Source organism: Eleutherodactylus coqui, chromosome 9 (assembly GCF_035609145.1).
Source record: "Eleutherodactylus coqui strain aEleCoq1 chromosome 9, aEleCoq1.hap1, whole genome shotgun sequence".
NCBI lineage: Eukaryota > Metazoa > Chordata > Amphibia > Anura > Eleutherodactylidae > Eleutherodactylus > Eleutherodactylus coqui.
This window is the reverse complement of record NC_089845.1, coordinates 34,318,356-34,344,867: the sequence shown is the minus strand read 5'-3', so window position 1 is coordinate 34,344,867 and position 26,512 is coordinate 34,318,356. Positions and strand designations below refer to the sequence as shown.

General features: G+C 47.3%; 1 protein-coding gene across 1 annotated transcript in view; it reads right to left on the bottom strand.

The window, feature by feature from the left end:
* Window positions 1-26,512, bottom strand: part of CTNNAL1 (catenin alpha like 1) — a 185,495-nt gene that overhangs the window by 97,706 nt on the left and 61,277 nt on the right. The window contains exon 2 of the mRNA XM_066579218.1: window positions 13,578-13,767. Within this exon, the coding sequence (XP_066435315.1) occupies window positions 13,578-13,767 (190 nt within the window). The remainder of the gene's footprint in view (window positions 1-13,577; window positions 13,768-26,512) is intronic.

The following is a 26,512-nucleotide window of genomic DNA, read 5'->3' as shown; positions in this document are numbered from 1 at the left end:
GAGAAAGCCAGCCGCGGCCAAAGGAATCAGCAGACCCGCGAGTTATTCCGGGAATGTGGCGGTCCGACTCCTACAATACGAGGAGGTAAAGAGGGAATGTGGCGGTCCGACTCCTACAATACGAGGAGGTAAAGAGGTTACTGTCACACTAATGACAGTCTGCAACCAGTACCGCGGCTCAGGGACCACGTGAGAAAATGTGGACTACTAAAAGGACAGAAAACGCTGCGCTCAGCTTGTCCACATGTTCAGGGGAGAACGGCAGATCGCCTGTATTAGGCAGCATTCCACTGCGATTCTGGGTTACATGTATAAGTTAGACCGCCAGCACATGGGCGGTCGGATTTTGCATGCGGAAACCGCCCCTGTGCCCGGCCGGTGTCCACGCAGAAGTCTTTTTGCTGTACTGAGGATGGTCTGTACGGCGAGCCGTCGGACATGCGCAGTGCAGATTTTTTTTCTTTTTGAATCACTGCTTTTCCTAGGCGATGACGCGGGATGCACGGCTTTTCCGCAATGTCCTTGCGGAAGGGCCGCGGATCGGACGGCTTCCATTTATCTTCAGAGTCCGCCCAGAAGCGCATCATGCTGCGATTTTTTTTCTCCGGGAGCAGAAAATCGAAATGGATTTCTGATCATGGAGATGAAATCACGATTTGCCATAACATGCTATGGGCTGTGTTTGTTGTGGAATTCTGGAGGCGGACGTCCACTCCGGATTCCGCAATGCAAATCCGCCCATGAGCAGCCGGCCCTATTGTACAATTTACAACGATGTAAAAACTTATGCAAAGTTATACCTCATTTACTGTATTTGTTTGCATTAAAATAAAAATCACTTAAAGGGGTTGTCGCGCGCCGAAACGGTTTTTTTTTTTTTCCAATAGCCCCCTGTTCGGCGCGAGACAAACCCAATGCAGGGGTTTAAAAAAAAAAAACCCGGATAGTACTTACCCGAATCCCCGCGCTCCGGTGACTTCTTACTTACCTTGCGAAGATGGCCGCCGAGATCTTCACCCACAGTGGACCGCAGGTCTTCTCCCATGGTGCACCGTGGGCTCTGTGCGTTCCATTGCCGTTTCCAGCCTCCTGATTGGCTGGAATCGGCACACGTGACGGGGCGGAGCTACGAGGAGCAGCTCTCCAGCACGAGCGGCCCCATTCAGAAGGGAGAAGACCGGACTGCGCAAGCGCGTCTAATCGGGCGATTAGACGCCGAAATTAGAAGGCACCATGCAGACGAGGACGCTAGCAACAGAACAGGTAAGTGAATAACTTCTGTATGGCTCATAATTAATGCACAATGTACATTACAAAGTGCATTAATATGGCCATACAGAAGTGTATAACCCCACTTGCTGCCGCGGGACAACCCCTTTAAGTTTTTCTTTTTTTTTAAAGGGGGGGGGGGCAACTAACGTACGTTTTTATGACCCGTGTGCAGAAGAAACCCTGCTCACCCGCGGCGGACATGTCTGGAAGACTCTACCGGTAAACTCTTCCAGTGGTTGGACGCAGTTACTGCAGTATGGGAGGGACTCTGCCCTTATTAACTAACATTTAGACATCCAGCTGGTAATTCAAAGAGAAAGGACCCTGGAGCTTTTACTAAACATCGCCTTGGTTACCGCCGTCTAAATTCGGCGGCATGTAAACAATCTGGTTTTGTATAAAGGTTGCCCTCGTGGCCGGGTGACAATCCTGTGACGGCATCCATGGACGCTCTCTCTCCATACATGAAATAAGAAATGATTCTTTACTAATTGGATTTCCTTGAAGCCCACCCATGAACCTTGACATTAAAGGACAAAAGAAAACAAAATGTTAAAAAGCCTCTCCCCACCTCCCAATCCAGCGTATACCAAAGAACCACACAAGATCAAGGAGACGCAAATAGGCACAAACAAAACACTTCACACAGTCAAAAGACAAGAGGAGGAATGAAACGCTGCCGTTATGGAGGAAACCCACTTACTGGTAAGGAGCAATTCCTCATTTCCCCATGACAGAGCCAATGAAGTAATACCAAAAACGCAACTAGGCCGGGACAGTTGCCGTGAAGGACCAAGTCCGAAAGCTAAAAAATTGTGCAAGGCACCAAGTCTGTAATGTTCAACTATGTGGTAAAATATCTATCGGCTTGCCATTTTGCAGATCTGCCCCAGAAACATAAGTGCCCTTTCTAACCAGGAGATGGAAACTGTTCTGGTTTTCTGAGCATACAGTTCTGCTGGAGCTTCCCTCCATGAAGAAGAGAGACTGACAGTCCCGCTTGATCCACCTAGGCAGAGTCTTCTAAAAAGCCTTTTATCTTGGTTCTTCTTGGAAACTGAAGTTAAAAAGTCCCCTTTTCAAATGCCAGTACCTTGAAACTACTGAATTACTGCACTTTCAAACTCTGAAGTTTAAGCGTTCTTGGGGAGTGCCCTTTTTTCCAAACTTTGGAAGTCATATTCTTACGACAGGCTCAAATAGCGAAAAGAACTATATTGAGAAGATTCTGAAACCTTAGCCCCTCTTTCTGGATCCAGGCTAAATTATGAAGACTGAGCCTGGATGAAAAATAGGGAACTTAGACTGGGTGATGCCTGCTGACCCGAATTGAAAGGAAGAAAAGTTAGAACTTCAGCACAGGGGTAAAGTCAGATTACTAACAGCTCTGGTTCCAAGGGAATGAACTTTTGGGTCCCTGAACTAAGATAGTGGAATCAGAGGAAAAAGATGAAATGAGAAGACTGAAGGAAGGACTTACAGACTCTACAACAGAAGGAAGGCAACAGTCTTTCTCCAACCTGATTTATGTCATTGCTTGGAGTCCGAGGAGGAACTAGGAACAAGAAGCTACGTTTCTGCCTTTACTCCCTTTGGAATAGTTTCTATCAGTCTTCCTTCACTGGATCCAGATTCCTGGTGCTGGGCATGAGGAGGATGATAGATATTCTTTATGGAAGCCTACTAAGAAAAGTTCTCAGACAAGAAGTTTCCAAAGATGTAATCTAATTCTGAGCCAAAAACTTGCTAACCAACATGCATTTGGAGGTCACCTGACCAACACTGACGGGATTAGTTAATACAGCCATCCTTGCTGCCATCTTCGCTTCCTGTTGTAAACCCTATAACTCTTAGGCCTCATGTCCACGGGCAAAAGAAGAATTAAAATCCGCAGCAGATTTTAACTCTTCTCCTGCCCGCGGATCCGCACCCCATAGGGATGCATTGACCACCCGCGGGTAGATAAATACCCGCGGATGGTCAATAAAAGTGATTTTTTTAAAAATGGAGCATGAAAAAATCTGGACCATGCTCCATTTTCGTGCGAGTCTCCCGCGGGGACGGCTCCCGCGGGCTTCTATTGAAGCCTATGGAAGCCATCCGGATCCGCGGGAGACAAAAATCAGATTTTACTCACCCGCTCCGTTTCTTCTCTTCGCCGCGGCGCCATCTTCTCTCAGTCGCGGCCGGATCATTTTGCTTCGGGCCGGCGCATGCGCGGGGCACATCACCGACATCATCCCGCGCATCCGCCGGGCCGAAGAAAGAAGATCCGGCCGCGACGCAGAGAAGATGACGCGGCAGCGAAGGAAGAATCCGGAGCGTGCGAGAGGTGAGTTAATTCTGATTTATTCTTCTTTTCAGCGCTCATGTCCGCGGGGCAGGAGGGACCCGCTGCAGATTCTACATGGAGAATCCGTAGCGGGCCTGATTTTCCCCGTGGACATGAGGCCTTAGCCATATCCTGCAAAGCCAAGAAAAAAAAACTGTAGTAGGATGTAGGGGAGTGGCTTTTTACCTGTATTCTTCCTGTTCCTAGAGGTCAAGGTCATACTTTGCTGATACCACCATGAGGATGACAACATAGTGCCTTCAAGCATGTATAGATGCCCATATTGTCTACTGCACCGTGTTCTATAAATCGGTAAAATTGGGCAAATGGATTACAGCATGCAGAAAAGCAGTATTGTCCTGGGGTGTCCCCAACTTGGTTTCTCCAGCTTCCTGCCCCAGTGTGGTCTAAATCAGTGTTCCCCACCTCCAGTCCTCAGGGACCACCAACAGGTCATGTTTCCAGGATTTCCTCAGTATTGCACAGGTGATGCAATTATTGTCGGTGCCTCAGACATTGCCACAGGTGTTCTTACTATAGGATATACTGTAGACAGTGTTTGTAGCTTGGTTAATAAAGCTAATTCATTCGAATAACTTTGCACTTTGGCTTCCTGTTTAAGCCAGGCGAAGGATGTAGTACAACGTACTTAAGAGGCAGTCACAAAAAACTTTTCCAGATAATTCGTAAAAATGCCATTTGACAAACCAGTATGCACGACTGAGGGAAGAAATCATAAAATTGCATAAAAAGGGAAAATCTAAACATGCGATTTCCAAATCATTGGATATACCTCATTTGACAATTCAAGGCATTGCTTCTAAATATACAAAAACACGCTTAATTGCTGTTAGGAGAAAATGGGTCGCTCGTCAAAACTTCCTACCCAAGACAGAGGAGCATAGAATTGTCAAGAAGAATCAGCGAGCATCAGTTGCTGCAGTACTAATGGAGTGGAATCCCATTACCGGCAAGAACTTAAATGACTTCACATGCAAGAGCCAAACGCAGACCAGGTTTTCGCTTCTACGAGGCAAAGGAAAAACCACCCGTTGCAAAAAAAAAAAAAAGAAAAGGTCTGCTATGAAGCGAGGAGAAAAAAACCTGAGTGTCTCTTTAGTGGAATTCCATAATATTGACTAATGAGTCAAGGTTTGATCTCTGCCTTGCCAATGATCTGAACCCGAACAGTGACATTTCCACCTCCTGTTATGGTGTGGGGATACATGTCCGTTATGGGCATTGGCAGTCTACAATTCATAGTGAATACCATTTTCCAATAAGGCGGAGCATTCTATCATGGAGACAAGTCGGCTAAAGCCTAGTTGGCACAAAGACGCATCGCCAAACTTCCTTAGTCTGCAAGCAGCCCTGATTGGTCACCAACTGAGCCCATATTGCAAGACACAAAACAGAGCAGCACCAAAGACGGAATAAAAGGCAAAAATCTGGGATTCAACCACCCCTCATGAGTGCCAACGCTCTAGTAAAGTTGATGCCCTCTTGACTAAAGGTCATTCTATGTAAAGGGGATGAAATAAAGCATTGCATAAACTTTTTATTGATTTTTGCTCGACTATTCAGCAATTTTGATATATGCTCCCTGATGGAATATTATGAAAATGCAGGCTGTGCTTTAACCCTTTCAGCTCCCTAACTGATTCAACCGGATTTGAAACTATGGGAAAAAATATGTCCCTTGGTCCTCAAAGGGTTAACACAAGAAATCTTGGTTTCTTGTAGTTGAAGATATTTTTCGAACACATTTTCTTGTGCAAACATAAAAGGTTTCTTTCGTTGGAAGCTTCATTAGTTTTTTTATTGTATTTTTCAATTAACATAACTCAACCAGCTGATCTAACTGAAATGTAGAGGGCAGCCGGACTAGTCATTGCTTTTCTCAGCTCTATGTGTACTGGTTTGCCAAACAGCATTTTTGTAAATTTTTTGGCAAAGTTCTGTGACCGTCGCTTACATAGGCTGTACTGTATACTTCGCCTGGCCTAAACAGGAAGCCAAAACACAAAGTTATTCAAATTAGCTTTATTAACCAATCCATATTTCACTGGAAAAGAGCCAAAAATGCAATACCTGATCAGGTGCAGAGCAGGCACGATCGTCGCTAAGCAGGTAGAATGGCCGTAGACACTAACAAAATGCAGCAAGCCAGACTATAAACCAGAGGAGCTAAAGTGTCCAGTGCAGACTTATATGCAGTTGGTATTAGTGTACCTCGACGCCACCGGAAGCTAGGGGTTTGACAGAAGGAACGCCCCTCTCACACCCCTAGCTCCCGATTGGCTCAAGGCAGAAAGGTCCTAGCAGCACAGTGGATAGATTGTACCAGCGCTGGAGCCTTAGGCTGACAGTTACTTCTTAGACTTACAGTATTACCTGTAAATGCTGGCATGTTACCGCTGTAACATGCCACCATTGCATGTCATAATGTACGGCTTAGAAGTATAGTAAGTGTCAGCTTAAGGCTACTGCGTTGGGACAATTTGTTGCACAGGCTGCAGGCTGCATATTAGCCTCTTACTCTCAAGCTCAGTACTATGGAGCAATTCCAGCAACCTGACTGGTTGTTTGCGTTCCCTGATTCAACCTGACTGGTTGTTTGGGTTCCCTGATTCAACCTGACTGGTTGTTTGCGTTCCCTGATTCAACCTGACTGGTTGTTTGCGTTCCTTGATTCAACCTGACTGGTTGTTTGCGTTCCTTGATTTAACCTGACTGGTTGTTTGCGTTCCTTGATTTAACCTGACTGGTTGTTTGCGTTCCTTGATTTAACCTGACTGGTTGTTTGCGTTCCTTGATTCAACCTGACTGGTTGTTAGGGCAGAGCTTGAGAGTAAAATAGATATATGCCTGCAGGCTCAGTGCTCCGTCCCTGCCACCATTTGTCCCATGCAGCCTACGCGGGCAGCCGCTCACCTGCTACTGTCATGTGCTGCCTCCCTCACGGCCGCCGTCAGTAATCTCTGTTCCGCCAGCCAATTTACTACTGGGTAATGGCGCAGCGGTGCAGCCATGCGGCCGGCCGCTCAGCTTTCATTTCTGTGTGGCGCCTCCCTTCCGGTCAGCGGCAGTGCTGTCTGTTCAGGCGGCCGCATTACAGCTGTCTCACGCCGGCCGCTCACTTCTCAGTTTTCTGGTGCGGCTCTCTCTAGGCTGCCAGCACTGCTCAGTGACGCCGGCTCCCAGGAAAGCTATGTAAATTGCCGTTTCCCTCCCTTTTAGCAACGCTGAGCAGCCTTTCAATTCTCAAGGTGGGGGTTCGTCCTTCTGCCCCCCTCCCGCCGCTGCCATCACCGGGTAAATCCCTTGCTCTTAGAGGTTAGTGGCTGCACTGCAGCCGGGCACTATATGCTTCATTGCAAAATCTTTACTGGCCTTGAAGGCTCTACAGCCTGTCCAGCCAATCAGGTACAGGTGGCGTCACCTTCCTGTCAATTTTGGTTTTAACAGGAATACCTGGTGGCGTCAAGATACACTAATACCTATGCAGTCACCCACTCAACCCAGCCCAGATTGGGGAGGGGAGACTGCATGCAACTAAATCTGCAATGTGAACAATACCACAGAAGCCAGCCAATAGATGGGTGCGTCCCACAACACAGAATTACAAATGACATGGCAGTGGGTTGCCCCGTATCTCAACATTGGGCCACACTGGCTGACATCTTGGGCTCCCCCAGAAGTCTACAGCAAACTGCATAAAGGAAATATTGATACACACTAATAAAATGCGGGTGTTAGTTTAGCATTTTGGCCAAGACGCATAAGCTGATGGGCAGCCGGTAAGGCCACACCGCGTCCGTCAGAACCTACACTATCTCACTGTATTGTGGGATGCACCCATCTATTGGCTGGCTTCTGTGGCAGCCCAATCTGAGCTGGGTTGAATGGGTGACTGAATATTAGTCTGCAGTGGACAATTAGCTCCTCTGGTTTATAGTCTGGCTTGCTGTATATATTGTTAGATTCTATGGCGATTGTGCCTGCTTAGCGGCGATCGTGCCTGCTCTGCACCTTATCAGGTATTGCAATTTTGGCTCTTTTCCAGTGAAATATGTTTTTTTATTAACCAATCCACAAACAATGGTTGGACTATGATGATAGTTCCCGGGGAGTAGACGGACTATTAGTGAACTTGGGTAAAGGCCCATTTAGACACAACAATAATCGCTCAAAATATGTGGCTCAAGCGACTTTTGAGCGATCATCGTTGTGTCATTTACAGCGCAAGATGATCGCTTAAGAAGAGCGATCACCTTGCGCTGCCAGCGGAGGATGCAGAAGACAAGCAAGATCCCCGCTTGTCTTCTGCATCCAGATGTTTTCTGCACGGAGCGCCCGGCTGTTATACAGCTGAGCTCTCCGAGCCGGGTATGGAGAACAAAGCTGGACCGCTCTGTTCTTCATACCCAGCCTGTGATCAGGGAGCGCAATACAGCTGAAACAATAGTATCAGGTGTATCCTGCTGTGAATCCCTGATAAGGCTCATCGTTGTCTGTCAGCATGCTGAAAGACAATGATGAGCGATGGTTTAACGAAAACTACACGGTCAATGCAGATAGACACAACGATTATCGCTCAAAAGACGGCTTTAGAGCCAGTTTTGAGCGATAATCGTTGTGTCTAAATGGGCCTTAACTTTTCCTTAAATCATGTTGTTTGAACTCTGAAACTTACATTCTACAGGGGAATAATTACACTTGAAGTAAAGTTCACGGTTTGGCTAACCGACGAACAAGATTAAAAATTCACAACAATTTTACAAAAACACGTACATTCAAAACAAATGGAAGCCAGACTATTCTGAAAAGAGACAGCATACGGCTCTCTTAGTTTGGCACTGTATGCCACTAGTACATAGGAACTATATGGCAGTATTTGGGTCTTTTTTGTTTAGCACTATATGCTGGGATTATTTAGGCAATTTTCTGGCACGGCTTTTAAGGGCACATAGTGCCGAATCAAGGTTCGTGCAGACAAACGTGCCACAGAAAATACATTTTCTTCTCAATCTTTTTGCTTGTTTTTGGAAAAAAGCAATTAAACTCTTGAAAATCTCCTATAAATGTCACCACTTTAGTCCCTGCATAGACCATAACACCAAGGTAATTTGGTTGTGTCATCAACAATACAATTTGCAGTTTGGCGCACGGTAACTTGACTGCAGTAGAGCTTTGAGTTTTCTTCGGGTCATAAAGGCTCCCCTTCCACCCGGCCATCGATCTTCAATAAGCGAGAAGTGCTGAAATGTAATTCATGCAGAATACAGAAGCTGTTTGTCTTCGAATTATCAGCAAAGCCACATCTTAGCTGCTGTATTAGTAATGAATGATGTACAAGGAATAAACATTGGCGCATACACAACTGTTTGCTATGGCTGGGAATCTATTTACACAAGTAATGAAGGAGAGACTCTCTAATAAAGTCCTACAAAACAAATTCCGTATTCAATAAAGGTTTAGGAAGGGCATGATGAATAAAAGATTAGAAGGACAGGTCTCCTTTGATGTACGAAGATAATAGTATAGAAAGATTATACAGGTTTTTAGCAGCGACTACTGAAAGGCCCAGAGAAACAAAAAGGTTTGACAGATACTTTACCTTAAAGCAGACCTGCACTTACAGTGTGTACATGGGGGATAGCATTAGGGTGGCTTTATAGGACTTGTGTATGGCATTGTTTTACTAGTTTTCCCATCTGAACCCCGCATCTCTAATTCTCTGTGTTCTCTCAGCTGGTGGAGAAAGCAGCAGATTCTGCTCTCTAACTCTCCATGACACACAGTGAAATCACATCATGGAGGACACTAGATGAGCCCTGTAGATGTGATTTAGGTCCTAAATAGGAAAACTAAAGGGGTCACAACTTGATTATTCAATACTAATTGCAAAAGTAAGTTCAAACCTATGTAATGTAACTATCCGGTGTCGTACATGTGTGAAATTTGGCATGAGCATTCTTTGGATCCTAAATAGGAAAAGTAAAAGTGTCACTACTCAATTAATCAATGCTCAGTGCAAAAGTAAGTGCACCCCTATGTAAAGTAACTTGCCGATGTTGTACAAGCATGAATTTGGCAGAACAATCTAACTGACCTCCATGTGTATACACTGAGGAGAATCTACCTCACCCCTCCATGTGTATACACTGAGCAGAATCTACCTCACCCCTCCATGTGTATACACTGAGGAGAATCTACCTCACCCCTCCATGTGTATACACTGAGGAGAATCTACCTCACCCCTCCATGTGTATACACTGAGCAGAATCTACCTCACCCCTCCATGTGTATACACTGAGCAGAATCTACCTCACCCCTCCATGTGTATACACTGAGGAGAATCTACCTCACCCCTCCATGTGTATACACTGAGGAGAATCTACCTCACCTCTCTGTGTATACAGTGAGGAGAATCTACCTCACCCCTCCATGTGTATACACTGAGGAGAATCTACCTCACACCTCCATGTGTATACACTGAGGAGAATCTACCTCACCCCTCCATGTGTATACATTGAGGAAAATCTACCTCACACCTCCATGTGTATACACTGAGGAGAATCTACCTCACACCTCCATGTGTATACACTGAGGAGAATCTACCTCACCCCTCCATGTGTATACACTGAGGAGAATCTACCTCACCCCTCCATGTGTATACACTGAGGAGAACCTACCTCACACCTCCATGTGTATACACTGAGAATCTACCTCACCACTCCATGTGTATACATTGAGGAGAATCTACCTCACCACTCCATGTGTATACATTGAGGAGAACCTACCTCACCACTCCATGTGTATACATTGAGGAGAACCTACCTCACACCTCCATGTGTATACATTGAGGAGAACCTACCTCCCACCTCCATGTGTATACATTGAGGAGAACCTACCTCCCACCTCCATCTGTATACACTGAGGAGAACCTACCTCCCACCTCCATGTGTATACACTGAGGAGAATCTACCTCACCCCTCCATGTGTATACACTGAGGAGAATCTACCTCACCCCTCCATGTGTATACACTGAGGAGAACCTACCTCACACCTCCATGTGTATACACTGAGGAGAATCTACCTCACCCCTCCATGTGTATACACTGAGGAGAATCTACCTCACACCTCCATGTGCAAACACTTAGGAGAATCTACCTCACCCCTCCATGTGTATACACTGAGGAGAATCTACCTCACCTCTCTGTGTATACACTGAGAAGAATCTACCTCACCCCTCCATGTGTATACACTGAGGAGAATCTACCTCACACCTCCATGTGTATACAGTGAGGAGAATCTACCTCACACCTCCATGTGTATACACTGAGGAGAATCTACCTCACCCCTCCATGTGTATACACTGAGGAGAATCTACCTCACCCCTCCATGTGTATACACTGAGGAGAATCTACCTCACCCCTCCATGTGTATACACTGAGGAGAATCTACCTCACCCCTCCATGTGTATACACTGAGGAGAATCTACCTCACCCCTCCATGTGTATACACTGAGGAGAACCTACCTCACACCTCCATGTGTATACACTGAGGAGAACCTACCTCACACCTCCATGTGTATACACTGAGGAGAATCTACCTCACCACTCCATGTGTATACACTGAGGAGAATCTACCTCACCACTCCATGTGTATACATTGAGGAGAATCTACCTCACCACTCCATGTGTATACATTGAGGAGAACCTACCTCACACCTCCATGTGTATATACTGAGGAGAACCTACCTCACACCTCCATGTGTATACACTGAGGAGAACCTACCTCACACCTCCATGTGTATACACTGAGGAGAATCTACCTCACACCTCCATGTGTATACACTGAGGAGAATCTACCTCACACCTCCATGTGTATACACTGAGGAGAATCTACCTCACACCTCCATGTGTATACACTGAGGAGAATTTACCTCACCGCCGTGTGCATATACTGAGGAGAATCTACCTCACCTCTGTGTGTATATACTGAGGAGAACCTACCTCACACCTCCGTGTGTATACAGTGAGGAGAATCTACCTCACCTCTATGTGTATATACTGAGGAGAATCTACCTCACCCCTCCATGTGTATACACTGAGGAGAATCTACCTCACCCCTCCATGTGTATACACTGAGGAGAATCTACCTCACCCCTCCATGTGTATACACTGAGGAGAATCTACCTCACCCCTCCACGTGTATACAGTGAGGAGAACCTACCTCACACCTCCACGTGTATACACTGAGGAGAACCTACCTCACCTCCACGTGTATACACTGAGGAGAACCTACCTCACCTCCACGTGTATACACTGAGGAGAACCTACCTCACCTCCACGTGTATACACTGAGGAGAATCTACCTCACCTCCACGTGTATACACTGAGGAGAATCTACCTCACCTCCACGTGTATACACTGAGGAGAATCTACCTCACCTCCACGTGTATACACTGAGGAGAATCTACCTCACCTCCACGTGTATACACTGAGGAGAATCTACCTCACCTCCACGTGTATACACTGAGGAGAATCTACCTCACCTCCACGTGTATACACTGAGGAGAATCTACCTCACCTCCACGTGTATACACTGAGGAGAATCTACCTCACCTCCACGAGTATACACTGAGGAGAATTTACCTCACCTCCATGTGTATACACTGAGGAGAATTTACCTCACCTCCATGTGTATACACTGAGGAGAATCTACCTCACCTCCATGTGTATACACTGAGGAGAATCTACCTCACCTCCATGTGTATACACTGAGGAGAATCTACCTCACCTCCATGTGTATACACTGAGGAGAATCTACCTCACCTCCATGTGTATACACTGAGGAGAATCTACCTCACCTCTATGTGTATATACCGAGGAGAATCTACCTCACCTCTATATACGGAGGATAATCTACTTAAAGGCTGTAAAGTACATAAGGAAGCGGCCATGGACTGCAGGGATGGATCCTTTAAGGCTAAGAAAGGGCTGCAACCTCCAGTCTGGGGGTAAAGTTGGATAAAAGGGGCATTACCTTTAAGGGTATAAAGTGAGGAGAGTGGGAGGGGTGGCAAATTCTGCAGAGGGACATCAGTACATGCAGTCTGAGGAGAATCTAACGCTGCTCTATGTGTATACATATTTTATCCCTCGGTTCCTCTGAAGTAACCACGACTCTGTAAAATTTTCCGTGTGAACAACAGATTTGGCACACCTGTACCAAAATTAACTTTGGTGAAGCCGGATATATAGGCTAGTTTAAAAGGTACTTCCTTTCAGATAACTTTTTAGAATAAGCTGTTGTGTGGGCACTTGAGGAGTAGAACCATTTCTGGCCATTACAGGTCTTGGAGAGTGCAACAAGAAATAACTGCTAAGGAAAAAGGCAGGATACATCTTTAAATTCTCCATTTTGCCCGTGCTGGTGGATGGAGAATAGTTGCTAGGATGACACAGAAGAGAATCTGTTCCCCTATCCCTTGCCCTTCTCATATACAGAGAAGCAGCAATATGGAGGACATTATAGGAGACTCACCGAGCAGTGCGCCGTCTCCGTAATAATGCACAAAAACAGATAAAACAGTCAGAAAATAAACTAAATTAGTAAGAAAAGTATAATGCTTAAGCTTTTTGACTTAGCTGGTAAAGAAAAATAAAGATACATTTCCCTTTAGGCCGCCCCCGACAAAGATGCTCATAAACACGAACCTGACCCTACAGTCCTCCCACAAATTCACTTGCCTATACATTTTGCCCCTTAAGTGAAGCCGATTCAGAGTGTTTATACAGTTATAACGCTCTAATGACTCGAGTTGCTCCAAGGAGAAAAACATGCAGGATAGAAGAAAGCAAATAAATCAATAATTTAACAAGTTTTTCAGTTTTTACCCAAGTGTAATAGCTTGTGGGTCCCTAATAAAATCATGTAGCACACATGTATAATGGCTTCTTACCCGCTCGCTTTGCCTCGCAACAGGCTACACCCATTTCTTCTTTGAGTTCTCGGTTCTCATTGGCTATAGTTTCACCTACAGTCACAAACCGCTCAACCGCTTGGTTTACAGCCTGGCCCACTCGCTGAATGGCCTGCAATGTCTTCTCCGATTTCTTTGGTTTTTCTTTGTGGTTAATGAGCGTTGTTATCTAAGAAAGGACAAGATTAGAGGATTGACGTTAGCAAACCGATACAAGGTATGAAATGCCATATTCGTTACAGTTCACATTAGATTACAGATCTTACTATGATAGTTATAAAACAACGTTTCCATCAATGAGATGCTTCTCTCCGCAGGCAATCCCTACAACAAATAGGTTGGATGCCACTCTCAACCCTTTGCAATCCAATTTTGGATTCAGGGTTTCCTAGGGGGCTTTCTCTTTCTGCCATTATACAATAGCACCATCTGCTGGCTAGAGCCAGTACTGCGGTATGGGATAAGCTGGAGAGGCCCAACGACAACAGAGCGGCCAGTAATATACAGTAAGAATACCCCGCCGGACGTCTTCCAACATCAAAGCTGTACAGCCTTCAATTAGAATGTCTTCAGACATCAGACAGTGGATTGGAAAGGGTTAAGAAGGTTCTTGTAAAGAATTCCTAAGTTTATATCGTGCACGCTCTCATAATTGGCCCCAGGCAATCCCCATCAGACTGTTGATTGGTCTAACCTTTGTTAATTTCATTGCAGAGTTACATATCTTTAACCCTTTCACATCATCCCAGCCATTTATTCTCTTAGATGCCAGGTCAATAGCAACCACATCTTGTAAATGATTAGAAGAACCTTCTGTTAACCCCTTACACCCTTCCCAATGACGTGATCCTGGGGTGCTAATGAGCTGTTAAGGCAGCCTGAGGCTAAACATGGTCCCCAAGGTTTGCGATTTTAGTATTCGGTTCTGCCTCTGGAATGCATGCTGAAAAGCAATAGTACACTGCAATACTGGAATATATTATAGAAACAATCACATGATCAAATTACCTTGTGGGACTTAAAACAAAAATATTAAAACATTAATAAAATGATTTATTAAAAAAAAAACCCTTTTCAGCTTTATATAGGAAAAAAAATGTAAGGTTAAAAACTGCACAAAATTGACATCAAATACCACTAACCATAAAATGATCGAGTTATTTAACTCAGAGTGAATATTGAAAAAAACAACTAAAAATTGTCAGAATTGCAGTTTTTGTTTATCTCAAGAAAAGGAATATAAAAAAAAGGATCAAAACATCACATGCGCTCAAATGGTGCCAATAAAAACCGCAGCTCGTCCCATAAACAACCGGCCTTTACACGGCTCATCCACAGAATAATAATGTTATGAGGCTACACATCATGTAAAACAAAAGAGATGGACTATAGCTTGAGGGTCACAATCCAAACAGTCTATGGTCATGAGCAGAAGTGAGTGAGTGGTATGGTGGTAGACAAAGATGAGGTTGTAGATATAGGGAGATGTAGCACTGTGGAGAGGGAGGAGTTTAATTTATAAGTAATTTGTGTTGGACGGGCATCCAGTGCAGTGACTGGTACAGAGCGGGGGAATCCGTGAAGCAGTTGGGCGGGCAACCAGTGTGTGACTGGAACAAAGCAGGGGAATCCGTGAAGCAGTTGGACGGGCAACCAGTGCAGTAACTGGAACAAAGCGAGGGAATCCGTGAAGCAGTTGGACGGGCAACCAGTGCAGTAACTGGAACAAAGCAGGGGAATCCGTGAAGCAGTTGGACGGGCAACCAGTGCAGTAACTGGAACAAAGCAGGGGAATCCGTGAAGCAGTTGGACGGGCAACCAGTGCAGTAACTGGAACAAAGCGAGGGAATCCGTGAAGCAGTTGGACGGGCAACCAGTGTGTGACTGGAACAAAGCGGGGAATCCGTGAAGCAGTTGGATGGGCAACCAATGCAGTGACTGGAACAAAGCGGAGGAATCCATGATGCAGTTGGACGGTCAACCAGTGCAGTGACTGGAACAGAGCAGGGGAATCCGTGAAGCAGTTGCACGGTCAACCAGTGCAGTGACTGGAACAGAGCAGGGGAATCCGTGAAGCAGTTGCACGGTCAACCAGTGCAGTGACTGGAACAGAGCAGGGGAATCCGTGAAGCAGTTGCACGGTCAACCAGTGCAGTGACTGGAACAGAGCCGGGGAATCCGTGAAGCAGTTGGGTGGGCAACCAGTGTGTGACTGGAACAAAGCGGGGGAATCCGTGAAGCAGTTGGACGGGCAACCAATGCAGTGACTGGAACAAAGCGGGGGAATCCGTGAAGCAGTTGGACGGGCAACCAATGCAGTGACTGGAACACAGCGGGGGAATCCGTGAAGCAGTTGGACTGGCAACCAGTACAGTGACTGGAACAGAGTCGGGGAATCCGTGAAGCAGTTGGACAAAAAGATGAGCCTGGCTGCTCTGTTAAGGACTGATTGGAGAGGGGACAAGCGTCTAGAGAGTGGGGGCGAACGATCAGAGGAGAGCAGTATCCTTAATATCTATAAAGTAGAGCATACTGAGGAAGATTTGGTGACATACAGTCTCAAAAGCTTCAGAAAGATTCAGAAGAATTAGTAGAGAGTAATCATCACATTTAACCGTCAGGAGGTCATTTAACACTCTTAGGGTGGTTTCTGGAGAATGTATGAAAACCAGATAGTAGGGGGTCAAGAAAGGAATTCGTAGAAAGAGAGCACATTGGATGAGAGCAGACTAAGCGTTCAAGGAGTTTGAAGATGAAGGGGAGATCAGAGACGGGTGATAGCTGACAGCACAGGACGGGTAAAGAGGTCTTTTAGTGGTGGGAGTATGAGAACATGTTTAAAAGGTGGATGTTAGGAGAACTAAAGAAAAAAAAGACTGAATATCGTAGGAAGGTGACTGATGAAAGAGGGAGACTGGACAAGGCGTGAAGGACTAGGGTCACTAATGCAGGTAGTAGGGCGAGAAGACGACAAGAGGACTTGTTCTGTGTCGGAGACAAGGCAAGCACGGACACCCCGCATGTCTTCTGCATCCTCTGCTCAGAGAGCCCGGATGCACAGCCAGGCGCTCGAAGTGGGGAACAGCTGGAGCGCAAGTTGCTCAATATCTGAGCAATCATTTTGCGCTGTAAATGACAACGATTATTGCTCAAAAGTCGCTCAAAAGATATCTTTTGAGCGATATCGCTGTATCTAAATGGGCTTTTAGTCCAAGAAACATGATTGCACATAAAATTTCAGCATTCATTTTGTGTATGTATATTCTTATCAAAAGAAATAAACAAAGTTCATTAATCAATTACCATTTCAATAAGCGTATTGGCCTCCTTGTGTCTTTTACCAGTTACCACTGTAGTCCCCATCCAATCTATTACAGCTATTCCGGTCTACAATGTGTGCTGCGTATGAAGCCATGGTTCCCACATTTTCCAAAACTTGTTGGGGCCGCCCCCTGTGCTGATATATTAGCTTTTCACCTGGAATTATTATATCTGGCCAATCTCCTCCAGCCCCTAACAGAGGACGGTTCTACAGCCATCCATTTCATAACTATTGCCTTTCTGGCCAGAAACAAAACTTCTCTAAGAAAAATTTGGGTGTGATATGGCAATATTCCTTCCATTAACCCTTTGCAATCCAATTTTTGATTCAGGGTTTCCTAAGGGGTTTTTTCTTTCTGCCATTATACAATAGCGCCATCTGCTGGCTAGAGCCAGTACTGTGCTATGGGACATGATGGAAGAGGCCCCCGACGACAGAGTGGCCAGTAATCTACAGTAAGAGTACCCTGCCGGACGTCTTCTGACATCGGAGCTGTACAGCCTTCAATCAGAATGTCTGAAGACATCGACAGTGGACAGGAAAGGGTAAACCAAACAGTGCTATCTTTGGGTTCAGAGTAAGGGAGGGAGGTAAAAGTGGGGTTAAAAATGTGCAGATATCTGCCCAAAATCCTACAATGTGTGGGCATTCCCATATTAAGTGCCCGAATCCTGCATCCAGCTGGTGACACCCCTGACGTCGATGTGGGAATCCTGCCCATTCTGTGAAGTCTGACCGGGGTTAAATAGGACTGATGAACAATATAGAACTGTATTAGTTCGTTATTAGCCGGAGAGGCAGGTAAATCATCACATCCTGCCACTCCACGGATGATAGCGTAGGGATATAGGGTATCCACTTATCATATACAGCCAGAGGGTTGTAACGGAGTTAGGCTGATAATAGATGTATAATCTAGAAATCAAACCCTATGGTCCCTGAGATTGTAATATCCCTATTGTAGGATAATTGGATAGCTTAACTAGGGCGGGGGGGGGGGGGGGGGGGGGGGGACTGAGAGTTTAACTCATGACGTAATTGGAACTATCTAAATAACTGAAGTTGAGGTGTTTGTAATTTTTCGCGCACCTGAGTGAATGGCATTAGCACATTATTTTCGGATAGATCTCCCGTAGTGGAGGAATTTTTGATTCCAACTTTCTGGTCCCCCCCCCCCCCCCTCTTTAGTGCAAAATTGCGTATACATTGTTACATGATGTTGATTAATTTGTTGCATTGTTAAAAGAAAATGAGCGCGCGTACTCGCTAAGGGCAAATACTTGAGCGAGTATTGCCTTTGCGAGTACCTGCCCGCTCGTCTCAAAAGATTTGGGTGCCGGCGGGGGGCGGGGAGGAACAGGGGGGTGGGAGAGATCTCTTCCCCCCCCCCCACTCACTCCCGCAACTCACCGCTCACTTCTGCCGGCACCCAATCTTTTGAGACGAGCGGGCAGGTACTCGCAAAAGGCACTACTCGCTCAAGTATTTGCCCTTAGCGAGTACGCTCACTCATCTCTAATCGTTAAATATGTCTAGAGATGTTCCTACTGCTAAAAAAAAATGGACCTAAAATGTCTCTGTTAATAAATCCATCTCTCTCTAGCACACAAGCCGCTTGTAGGGCGTTATAAGTAACAACGAGCAGCGTTACGGTTGCTGTGAATTGAGCGCGGGGTAAAGCAGAACGACGCTTACTAGAGGCAGCAGAATCTAGGAGTCGGAGCCGCGCTCCACACCTGCTCCATCTCCCCCCTCAGCTCTATAGATTTCAATGGGCAGCAGTTGTAACCCGACTCTTCAGTGAAGCCGATGATCCATCTCCTCCCTCAGCTCTATAGTTTTCTTTGGGCAGCAGTGGTAACCCGACTCCTCAGTGAAGCGATGATCCATCTCCTCCCTCAGCTCTATAGTTTTCTTTGGGCAGCAGTGGTAACCCGACTCCTCAGTGAAGCGATGATCCTTCTCCCCCCCCCCCCCTCAGCTCTACAGATTTCAATGGGCAGCAGTTGTAACCCGACTCCTCAGTGAAGCTGATGATCCATCTCCTCCCTCAGCTCTATAGTTTTCTTTGGGCAGCAGTGGTAACCCGACTCCTCAGTGAAGCCGATGATCCATCTCCTCCCTCAGCTCTATAGTTTTCTTTGGGCAGCAGTGGTAACTCGACTCCTCAGTGAAGCCGATGATCCTTCCCCCCCCCCCCCCCCCCCCCTCAGCTCTACAGATTTCAATGGGCAGCAGTTGTAACCCGACTCCTCAGTGAAGCCGATGATCCATCTCCTCCCTCAGCTCTATAATTTTCTTTGGGCAGCAGTTGTAACCCGACTCCTCAGTGAAGCTGATGATCCATCTCCTCCCTCAGCTCTATAGATTTCAATGGGCAGCAGTTGTAAGTAACCCGACTCCTCAGTGAAGCCAATGATCCATCTCCTCCCTCAGCTCTATAGTTTTCTTTGGGCAGCAGTTGTAACCCGACTCCTCAGTGAAGCCGATGATCCATCTCCTCTCCAGCAACTTCCTTCTGCATAGAAATCTATAGTTCATCATCTCAATCAGGGGGTTTTGATACTTCTGAACTCTATTAAAAAAGTGTGTGTTTTAAGGGGTTGTTGCCAACTTGCACAACCCCTTCAAGAAAGCAGTGCCTGGGTCAAACACCGCGCTGGTGGTAATGAGTGGGACCCAGGGGCCATCACGCGAGACCCAGGGGCCAAAAGCTAATGTTCCCAATTGAAGCCACACCTTTCCCTGCAATGGCTGCTGCATGGTCACTCACTTGTAATACCAGGACTGCACCAAGTCGGCCAGAATAGGAGCTGCTCTCACGGAGGTCTTATTCTGAGTCATAGAAGGGCTTTGTGCTCTTGGAAGGCCTTCAAGGATTTAATCAGCAAATAAGTTTGAACCTACGTAGATTCCTAGGAAAAAAGCTCCAGGGTGGTCCATGGATTTTAAAATACCGTCAATAAGGATTGAATCAATTTATATTTAAAAAAATCAGAATGTTCTTAACATTCTGGCAAACTCGTTCGGAAGCGTAGGCTGCGGTCACAACACAAGTGTCCTGTAGTTCTAAGACTATCAGATATTTACATCAACAAATCAATAAGCGCCATAGATGACAACGATCACCGCGGCCATTAAAGGTTAGACCGGTTTTATGAACTAATAATGGTTGAAGGACCGTGCAGCCGGTAGCATTGTCTTCCCCATCAGCCTACGTATTGTGCACACGGCATATAAAACCGTTTGACAGGCTCAACAATTTGAGGAATTTCAATGCCACGAGGAAAGGTGTGTGCTTCACGGCATACTTCTACATGCATCAACATATGTGCCGGCTGGAATTCAGAACTAAAGGAAACACTATTTGCACACATGGCCTCCACACATCTTGGTGACCGGGCTTCATGGTTCCCACCCAAGCAAACAATTGGCAAACACAAGATGCAAAAGTAGAATACAACAATTCAATGGGCACAAATGATGGACTTTAATCCTCCATACTATATTCTGTTCCTTACATTAAAGGGGTGGTCTCGCGAAACCAAGTGGGGTTATACACTTCCGTATGGCCATATTAATGCACTTTGTAATGTACATTGTGCATTAAATATGAGCCATACAGAAGTTATTCCACTTACCTGCTCCGTTGCTAGCGTCCTCGTCTCCATGGTTCCGTCTAAATTCGCTGGCAGCTTGCTTTTTTAGACGCGCTTGCGCAGTCCGGTCTTCTCCATTCAGCACGAGCCGCTTCAGTGTGCTCCCCGCTACAGCTCTTCTGCGCATGCGCAGACGAGCTGTCACTGCTCGGGAGCGCGCTGAAGCGGCCATTCTGCACCATCCTCTGTTAGAGGAAGGTGCAGAGCTGCCGAGCTGCCCAGCGGAGAAGACCAGCCCAGCCCAGCCCAGCCCAGCCCAGCCCAGCAGCCCCGAGAAGCCTCCCAGGTAAGTGATGGGTCGGGGGGGGCTGCCGCTGCGCCGGGCTGCGCCGGGGGGGCTGCCGCTGCGCCGGGGGGGCTGCCGCTGCGCCGGGGGAGCTAGCGCTAGGCCGGGGGGGCTGTCGCTAGGCCGGGGGGGCTGTCGCTGCGCCGGGGGAGCTAGCGCTAGGCCGGGGGGGCTGTCGCTGCGATGGGGGGGGCTGTCGCTAGGCCGGGGGAGCTAGCGCTAGGCCGGGGGGGCTGTCGCTAGGCCGGGGGGGCTGTCGCTAGGCCGGGGGAGCTAGCGCTAGGCCGGGGGGGCTGTCGCTGCGCCGGGGGAGCTAGCGCTAGGCCGGGGGGGCTGTCGCTAGGCCGGGGGAGCTAGCGCTAGGCCGGGGGGGCTGTCGCTAGGCCGGGGGAGCTAGCGCTAGGCCGGGGGGGCTGTCGCTGCGATGGGGGGGCTGTCGCTGCGCCGGGGGAGCTAGCGCTGGGGAGCCGGGGGCTAGCGCCGGTTACCTGCTGTCTGGTCGGCGGCTGCGGGGCGTCTGGTCGGCGGCTGCGATGCGTCCGGTTGCCATGGAGACACAGCTGGCGGCGTCTCGGGAGCGCGCACGTCGGGCTGCAGCGAGCGACGGGGAAAGAGCCGGCGGCCATCTTGAGGAAACTTTTATAACTTGCTGAAACGCTGGAACGGTAAGTACGAACCAGCTAGAAATGTCATTTACAGGGGGGCTTAGTAATGTGTGTTTAATGGGGGGGACTGGGCAAAAAAAAAAATTAACTGCTTCCTCGAGACATCTCCTTTAACTTTTATATTAGACAATCTGTAATAAGGAAGCAGAAGCGATTGTGAATCAATTTACAACTTCCAAAAAGGAAATGTCTTAGCTGGTGGTGGCCACAGACAATGACCCTCTCCTTCCGTTTCCTGGGTCTTCCCTAGTGTTTTGCCAGTGTCCTTGTCACTACTGGTAGCAGCCCGTACCTGCAGCCCAGTCCAGTTGCGCATGCAATCATGCTTCTCCAGGACAGCTCATCCATACGTTGCAAGAAGGTTGGCTATGTCTTCTAGTAGGCCTCAAGAGCATGGAGCAGATAGCAAGACATGGACCAAGAGCTCGTCAGGGTCATAGAAGGGCATCAACCCAACATCAGGACCGATATCTGTTCCTTTGTGTGAGGGGGAACAGAGGAGCACTGCTAGAGCCCTACAAAATGACCTCCAGTGGGCTACCGGTCTACATGACTGACCAAGCCATTAGAAACAGACTCCATGAGGACGGCACGCGGAGGGATCTCACAGCCCAGCAACTTGATTGGCATTCACCAGAGAATACCACAATTGCCAGGTCCGCGCCATTGGTGCCCTGTTCTCTTCTGAGATAAGAGCAGCTTCACATTAGGCACACGGGACAGACGTGAAAGTCTGGAGACCTAAGAGATCTGGAGATCATCGAGATCCGATGTGTGATTATGTTTGCTTTAACGTCTCTTTCACACGGGCAACAGCAATATAGCAGCGGTGTTCCCGCTTTCTCTGTGGGATATCGCTGCTTTTGCTCCCAGCGTTTTTACAATTTTGCCAAGATTTTCAGGGGGAGGCTTGACATATAAGCCCTACACCGAAAATAAGCCCTAGCTGCATTTAAACAAAAAAAAAAACATTACCTAACAGGCGCTATCCGCTCTGCCGCAGTAGTTTGCAATCTTCAGCCGCTGCTTCCTGGTTAGGGGGTTCATAAATCCCGCCTCCAGGAAGCGCTGCTCTGATTGGTTCTCAAGTGCCATGGCTCAGCTAATTGTGGCTTAGCTTCGGGAGGAGAAGTGCAGCGGAGTGGACAGCGCCTGTTAGGTAATGTATTGTGGTTTTTTTTTCTTAATGGAGCTAGGGCTTATTTTAGGGAGAAACAGTAGGACTTCCTACTGTTAAAGTTGCATCGCAATTTCGTGTGATGCAACACAAAGGAAGGCTCCAAGGAAACACGAGCTACAAAACATTGTATAATATAAAGCATGACGCAATTTTTTTTTTCTCGCAATGTAGCAGCCTATAAAACATCGCATGTGTGAAGGAACCCATTGGAAAGCACGGGCTTCACATACATGTGATTTGTAACACTGTTGCATTGCAATAGAATTGCGTGATTTTGTCAGCCGTGTGAAAGCGGCCTAAAGGGCCTTTACTGTGATTTTTTTTTTTTATTCATTCACTGATTATGTATATAACTTCCCCCTCCCCCTAAGTATATACAAGTTAGCTTGTTAGTTACACCTTTCTATCAAACTCCGGGACTCTCCAGATGCTCATGTGATCTCAGTTGTGATCAGGTCAGATCGCTCGGGGTCCGGTTACACCAAACGATATAAGGTTTGAATGAGTGAATGATGTCAGAGTCCACTGGTTCGTTTTCGCGTGGACCGTTTATTCAGACAGATACATCATTGGCCCGTTCAGTTGTATAAGTGACTGGGAGGCGCTGACAGATTAGTGAACCGGCCAACACTGATCTTTATGCTTGCAGAAAACGGCCAAACAAAAATTGAACGATTATTCAGTCGTTGGCTGCGATAAAAAAAAAGTTCAAATCAAGCAGAAGTGAACAATCGTTCCGTGTAAAAGGCCCTTAACCCTTTGCAATCCAATTTTGGATTCAGGGTTTCCTAGGGAGCTTTCTCTTTCTGCCATTATACAATGGCGCCATCTGCTGGCTAGAACCAGTACTGTGGTATGGGACATGCCGGAGAGGCCCCCGACAACAGAGCGGCCGGCAAAATACAGTAAGAATACCCTGCCGGACACTTTCCGACATCAGAGCTGCACAGGCTTCAATCAGGATGTAGGAAGATGTCAGACAGTGGATTGGAAAAGGTTAACATAGTACTGAACTCTGTGGTGGAATTTCCATGAGGAAGCCAGCCTCAGTAATGCTATACGGATACTACTACAAGCCGTTGCGAATGCAGCAGCTGCACCAAAGAGCCGTTTTTGCTTTTGTCGTCAAAATTTTTTTTAATTAAAAAGAGTAAATTGAAACCAGTTTGACATTTTGGTTCTAATATAGACACTAATGGCGCCCTGGAGGCCTCTATTAGGTCTGATCTACCATGGTAACCCAGGGCACCGATAGACCGACAGCGGGAGGCGACTCCTTCTGTTAGTTACCATGGTGGCTACTGACATTGGGATATACTGCCAGGATCACATCCCCACCACAATATCAGGGTACAATGGGCATAACCCACAAAATGCCAGTGACGTACGAGCCGGACTGAGCCCCCGCCAGCAATCGGAATATATCACTAGCTATCAAGGGTTTAAAAAAAAATCTCTTCTACAGACTTAACCCTTTCCAATCCAATTTGTATCCTGGTTTTCCTAGGGGGGCTTACTCTTTTTCTGCCGTTACACAACGGCGCTATCTGCTGGCTAAAGCCAGTACTGCATGAGGTGACACATTGGATAGGCTCTGACAGCAGAGAGGCTGGCAATATACAGTAAGAGAACCCCGACGGACGTCTACCAACATCAGAGCTGTACAGCCTTAAATCATAAGGTCTTCAGAGGTCAGACAATGGATTGGAAAGGGTTAATGTTCATTAATAAAGTACACTATAAGTTTGGTTACTAGTTGCTGTACATTTTGAGCAGCCTGGTTCTCTGATCCACCAGTTACTGGAAAGGCTAATGAAGCAGGAATTCACAAGGAGAGTAGAAAGGTCATTATAGTGGATATTAAGGGTCGGGGCTAATCCCCCCTAGTCACCGGCTGCAATATCATTCTGGATACAAGATATTAGTACAGGCTCAGTTTAGAAGGAGAAAAAGTTACAGAAAACACTTTTGATTTGTACTTTACATTTTTCTCTTCCACAACCAATGTGTCAGATCAGCTAGTAGAAGCAGTTGAAGCTGAAGCACAGCGATCAAAGTTTAGTTTGTAGCAAGTTTTCTGCTATAAACTTCTTTCGCTGGGTCTGTTCCAACAAGGACGGACCTGAGAATTACCTGCATTCTTCACAATAACAGACATGTCAGACTGTTTCATTAGCGTGTGGGCGTGTAGGCGTGTGTCATCTGTAGACCTAGTCCAACACGGAGGCCATTGTTGTGTCGTCTCTACGGGAACTATACGGCGGTTACAATTGGCCAATTTCTTCAACTCTTGGGGTTCGTTCACATCAGCGCCACAGGATCCACTATCCTCTACAAGATAGGAGAAGTAAAAGAAGGCAAACGGCCCCCTTCAAGGTATCAAATACTGGCAAAATGCCGGACAGAAATCAAACAGACCCCATTATTGTCATTAGGGGTCCGATCAGCACCGGTCGGTTTTGTATGCAGTGCGGTGCGATTTTTTCTATTGAAGTCTATGGGAAACCCTTATGATCCTTTCAAATAAAGATCACTTTTTCACAGAAGTACCAGAGAACTACCAGAGGGGGAGCTCCTGTGGGACTACAGAGAAAAACCAAAGGGGGAGCTCCTGTGGGACTACAGAGAACAACCAAAGGGGGAGCTCCTGTGGGACTACAGAGAACAACCAAAGGGGGAGCTCCTGTGGGACTACAGAGAACAACCAAAGGGGGAGCTCCTGTGGGACTACAGAGAACAACCAAAGGGGGAGCTCCTGTGGGACTACAGAGAACAACCAAAGGGGGAGCTCCTGTGGGACTACAGAGAACAACCAAAGGGGGAGCTCCTGTGGGACTACAGAGAACTACCGGAGGGGGAGCTCCTGTGGGACTACAGAGAACTACCGGAGGGGGGAGCTCCTGTGGGACTACAGAGAACTACCGGAGGGGGGAGCTCCTGTGGGACTACAGAGAACTACCGGAGGGGGGAGCTCCTGTGGGACTACAGAGAACTACCGGAGGGGGAGCTCCTGTAGGACTACAGAGAACTACCGGAGGGGGAGCTCCTGTAGGACTACAGAGAACTACCGGAGGGGGAGCTTTCAAATAAAGATCACTTTTTCACAGAAGTACCAGAGAACTACCAGAGGGGGAGCTCCTGTGGGACTACAGAGAACAACCAAAGGGGGAGCTCCTGTGGGACTACAGAGAACAACCAAAGGGGGAGCTCCTGTGGGACTACAGAGAACAACCAAAGGGGGAGCTCCTGTGGGACTACAGAGAACAACCAAAGGGGGAGCTCCTGTGGGACTACAGAGAACTACCGGAGGGGGAGCTCCTGTGGGACTACAGAGAATTACCGGAGGGGGGAGCTCCTGTGGGACTACAGAGAACTACCGGAGGGGGGAGCTCCTGTGGGGCTACAGAGAACTACCGGAGGGGGGAGCTCCTGTGGGACTACAGAGAACTACCGGAGGGGGGAGCTCCTGTGGGACTACAGAGAACTACCGGAGGGGGGAGCTCCTGTGGGACTACAGAGAACTACCGGAGGGGGAGCTCCTGTGGGACTACAGAGAACTACCGGAGGGGGGAGCTCCTGTGGGACTACAGAGAACTACCGGAGTGGGGAGCTCCTGTGGGACTACAGAGAACTACCGGAGGGGGGAGCTCCTGTGGGACTACAGAGAACTACCGGAGCGGGGAGCTCCTGTGGGACTACAGAGAACTACAGGAGGGGGGAGCTCCTGTGGGACTACAGAGAACTACCGGAGCGGGGAGCTCCTGTGGGACTACAGAGAACTACCGGAGCGGGGAGCTCCTGT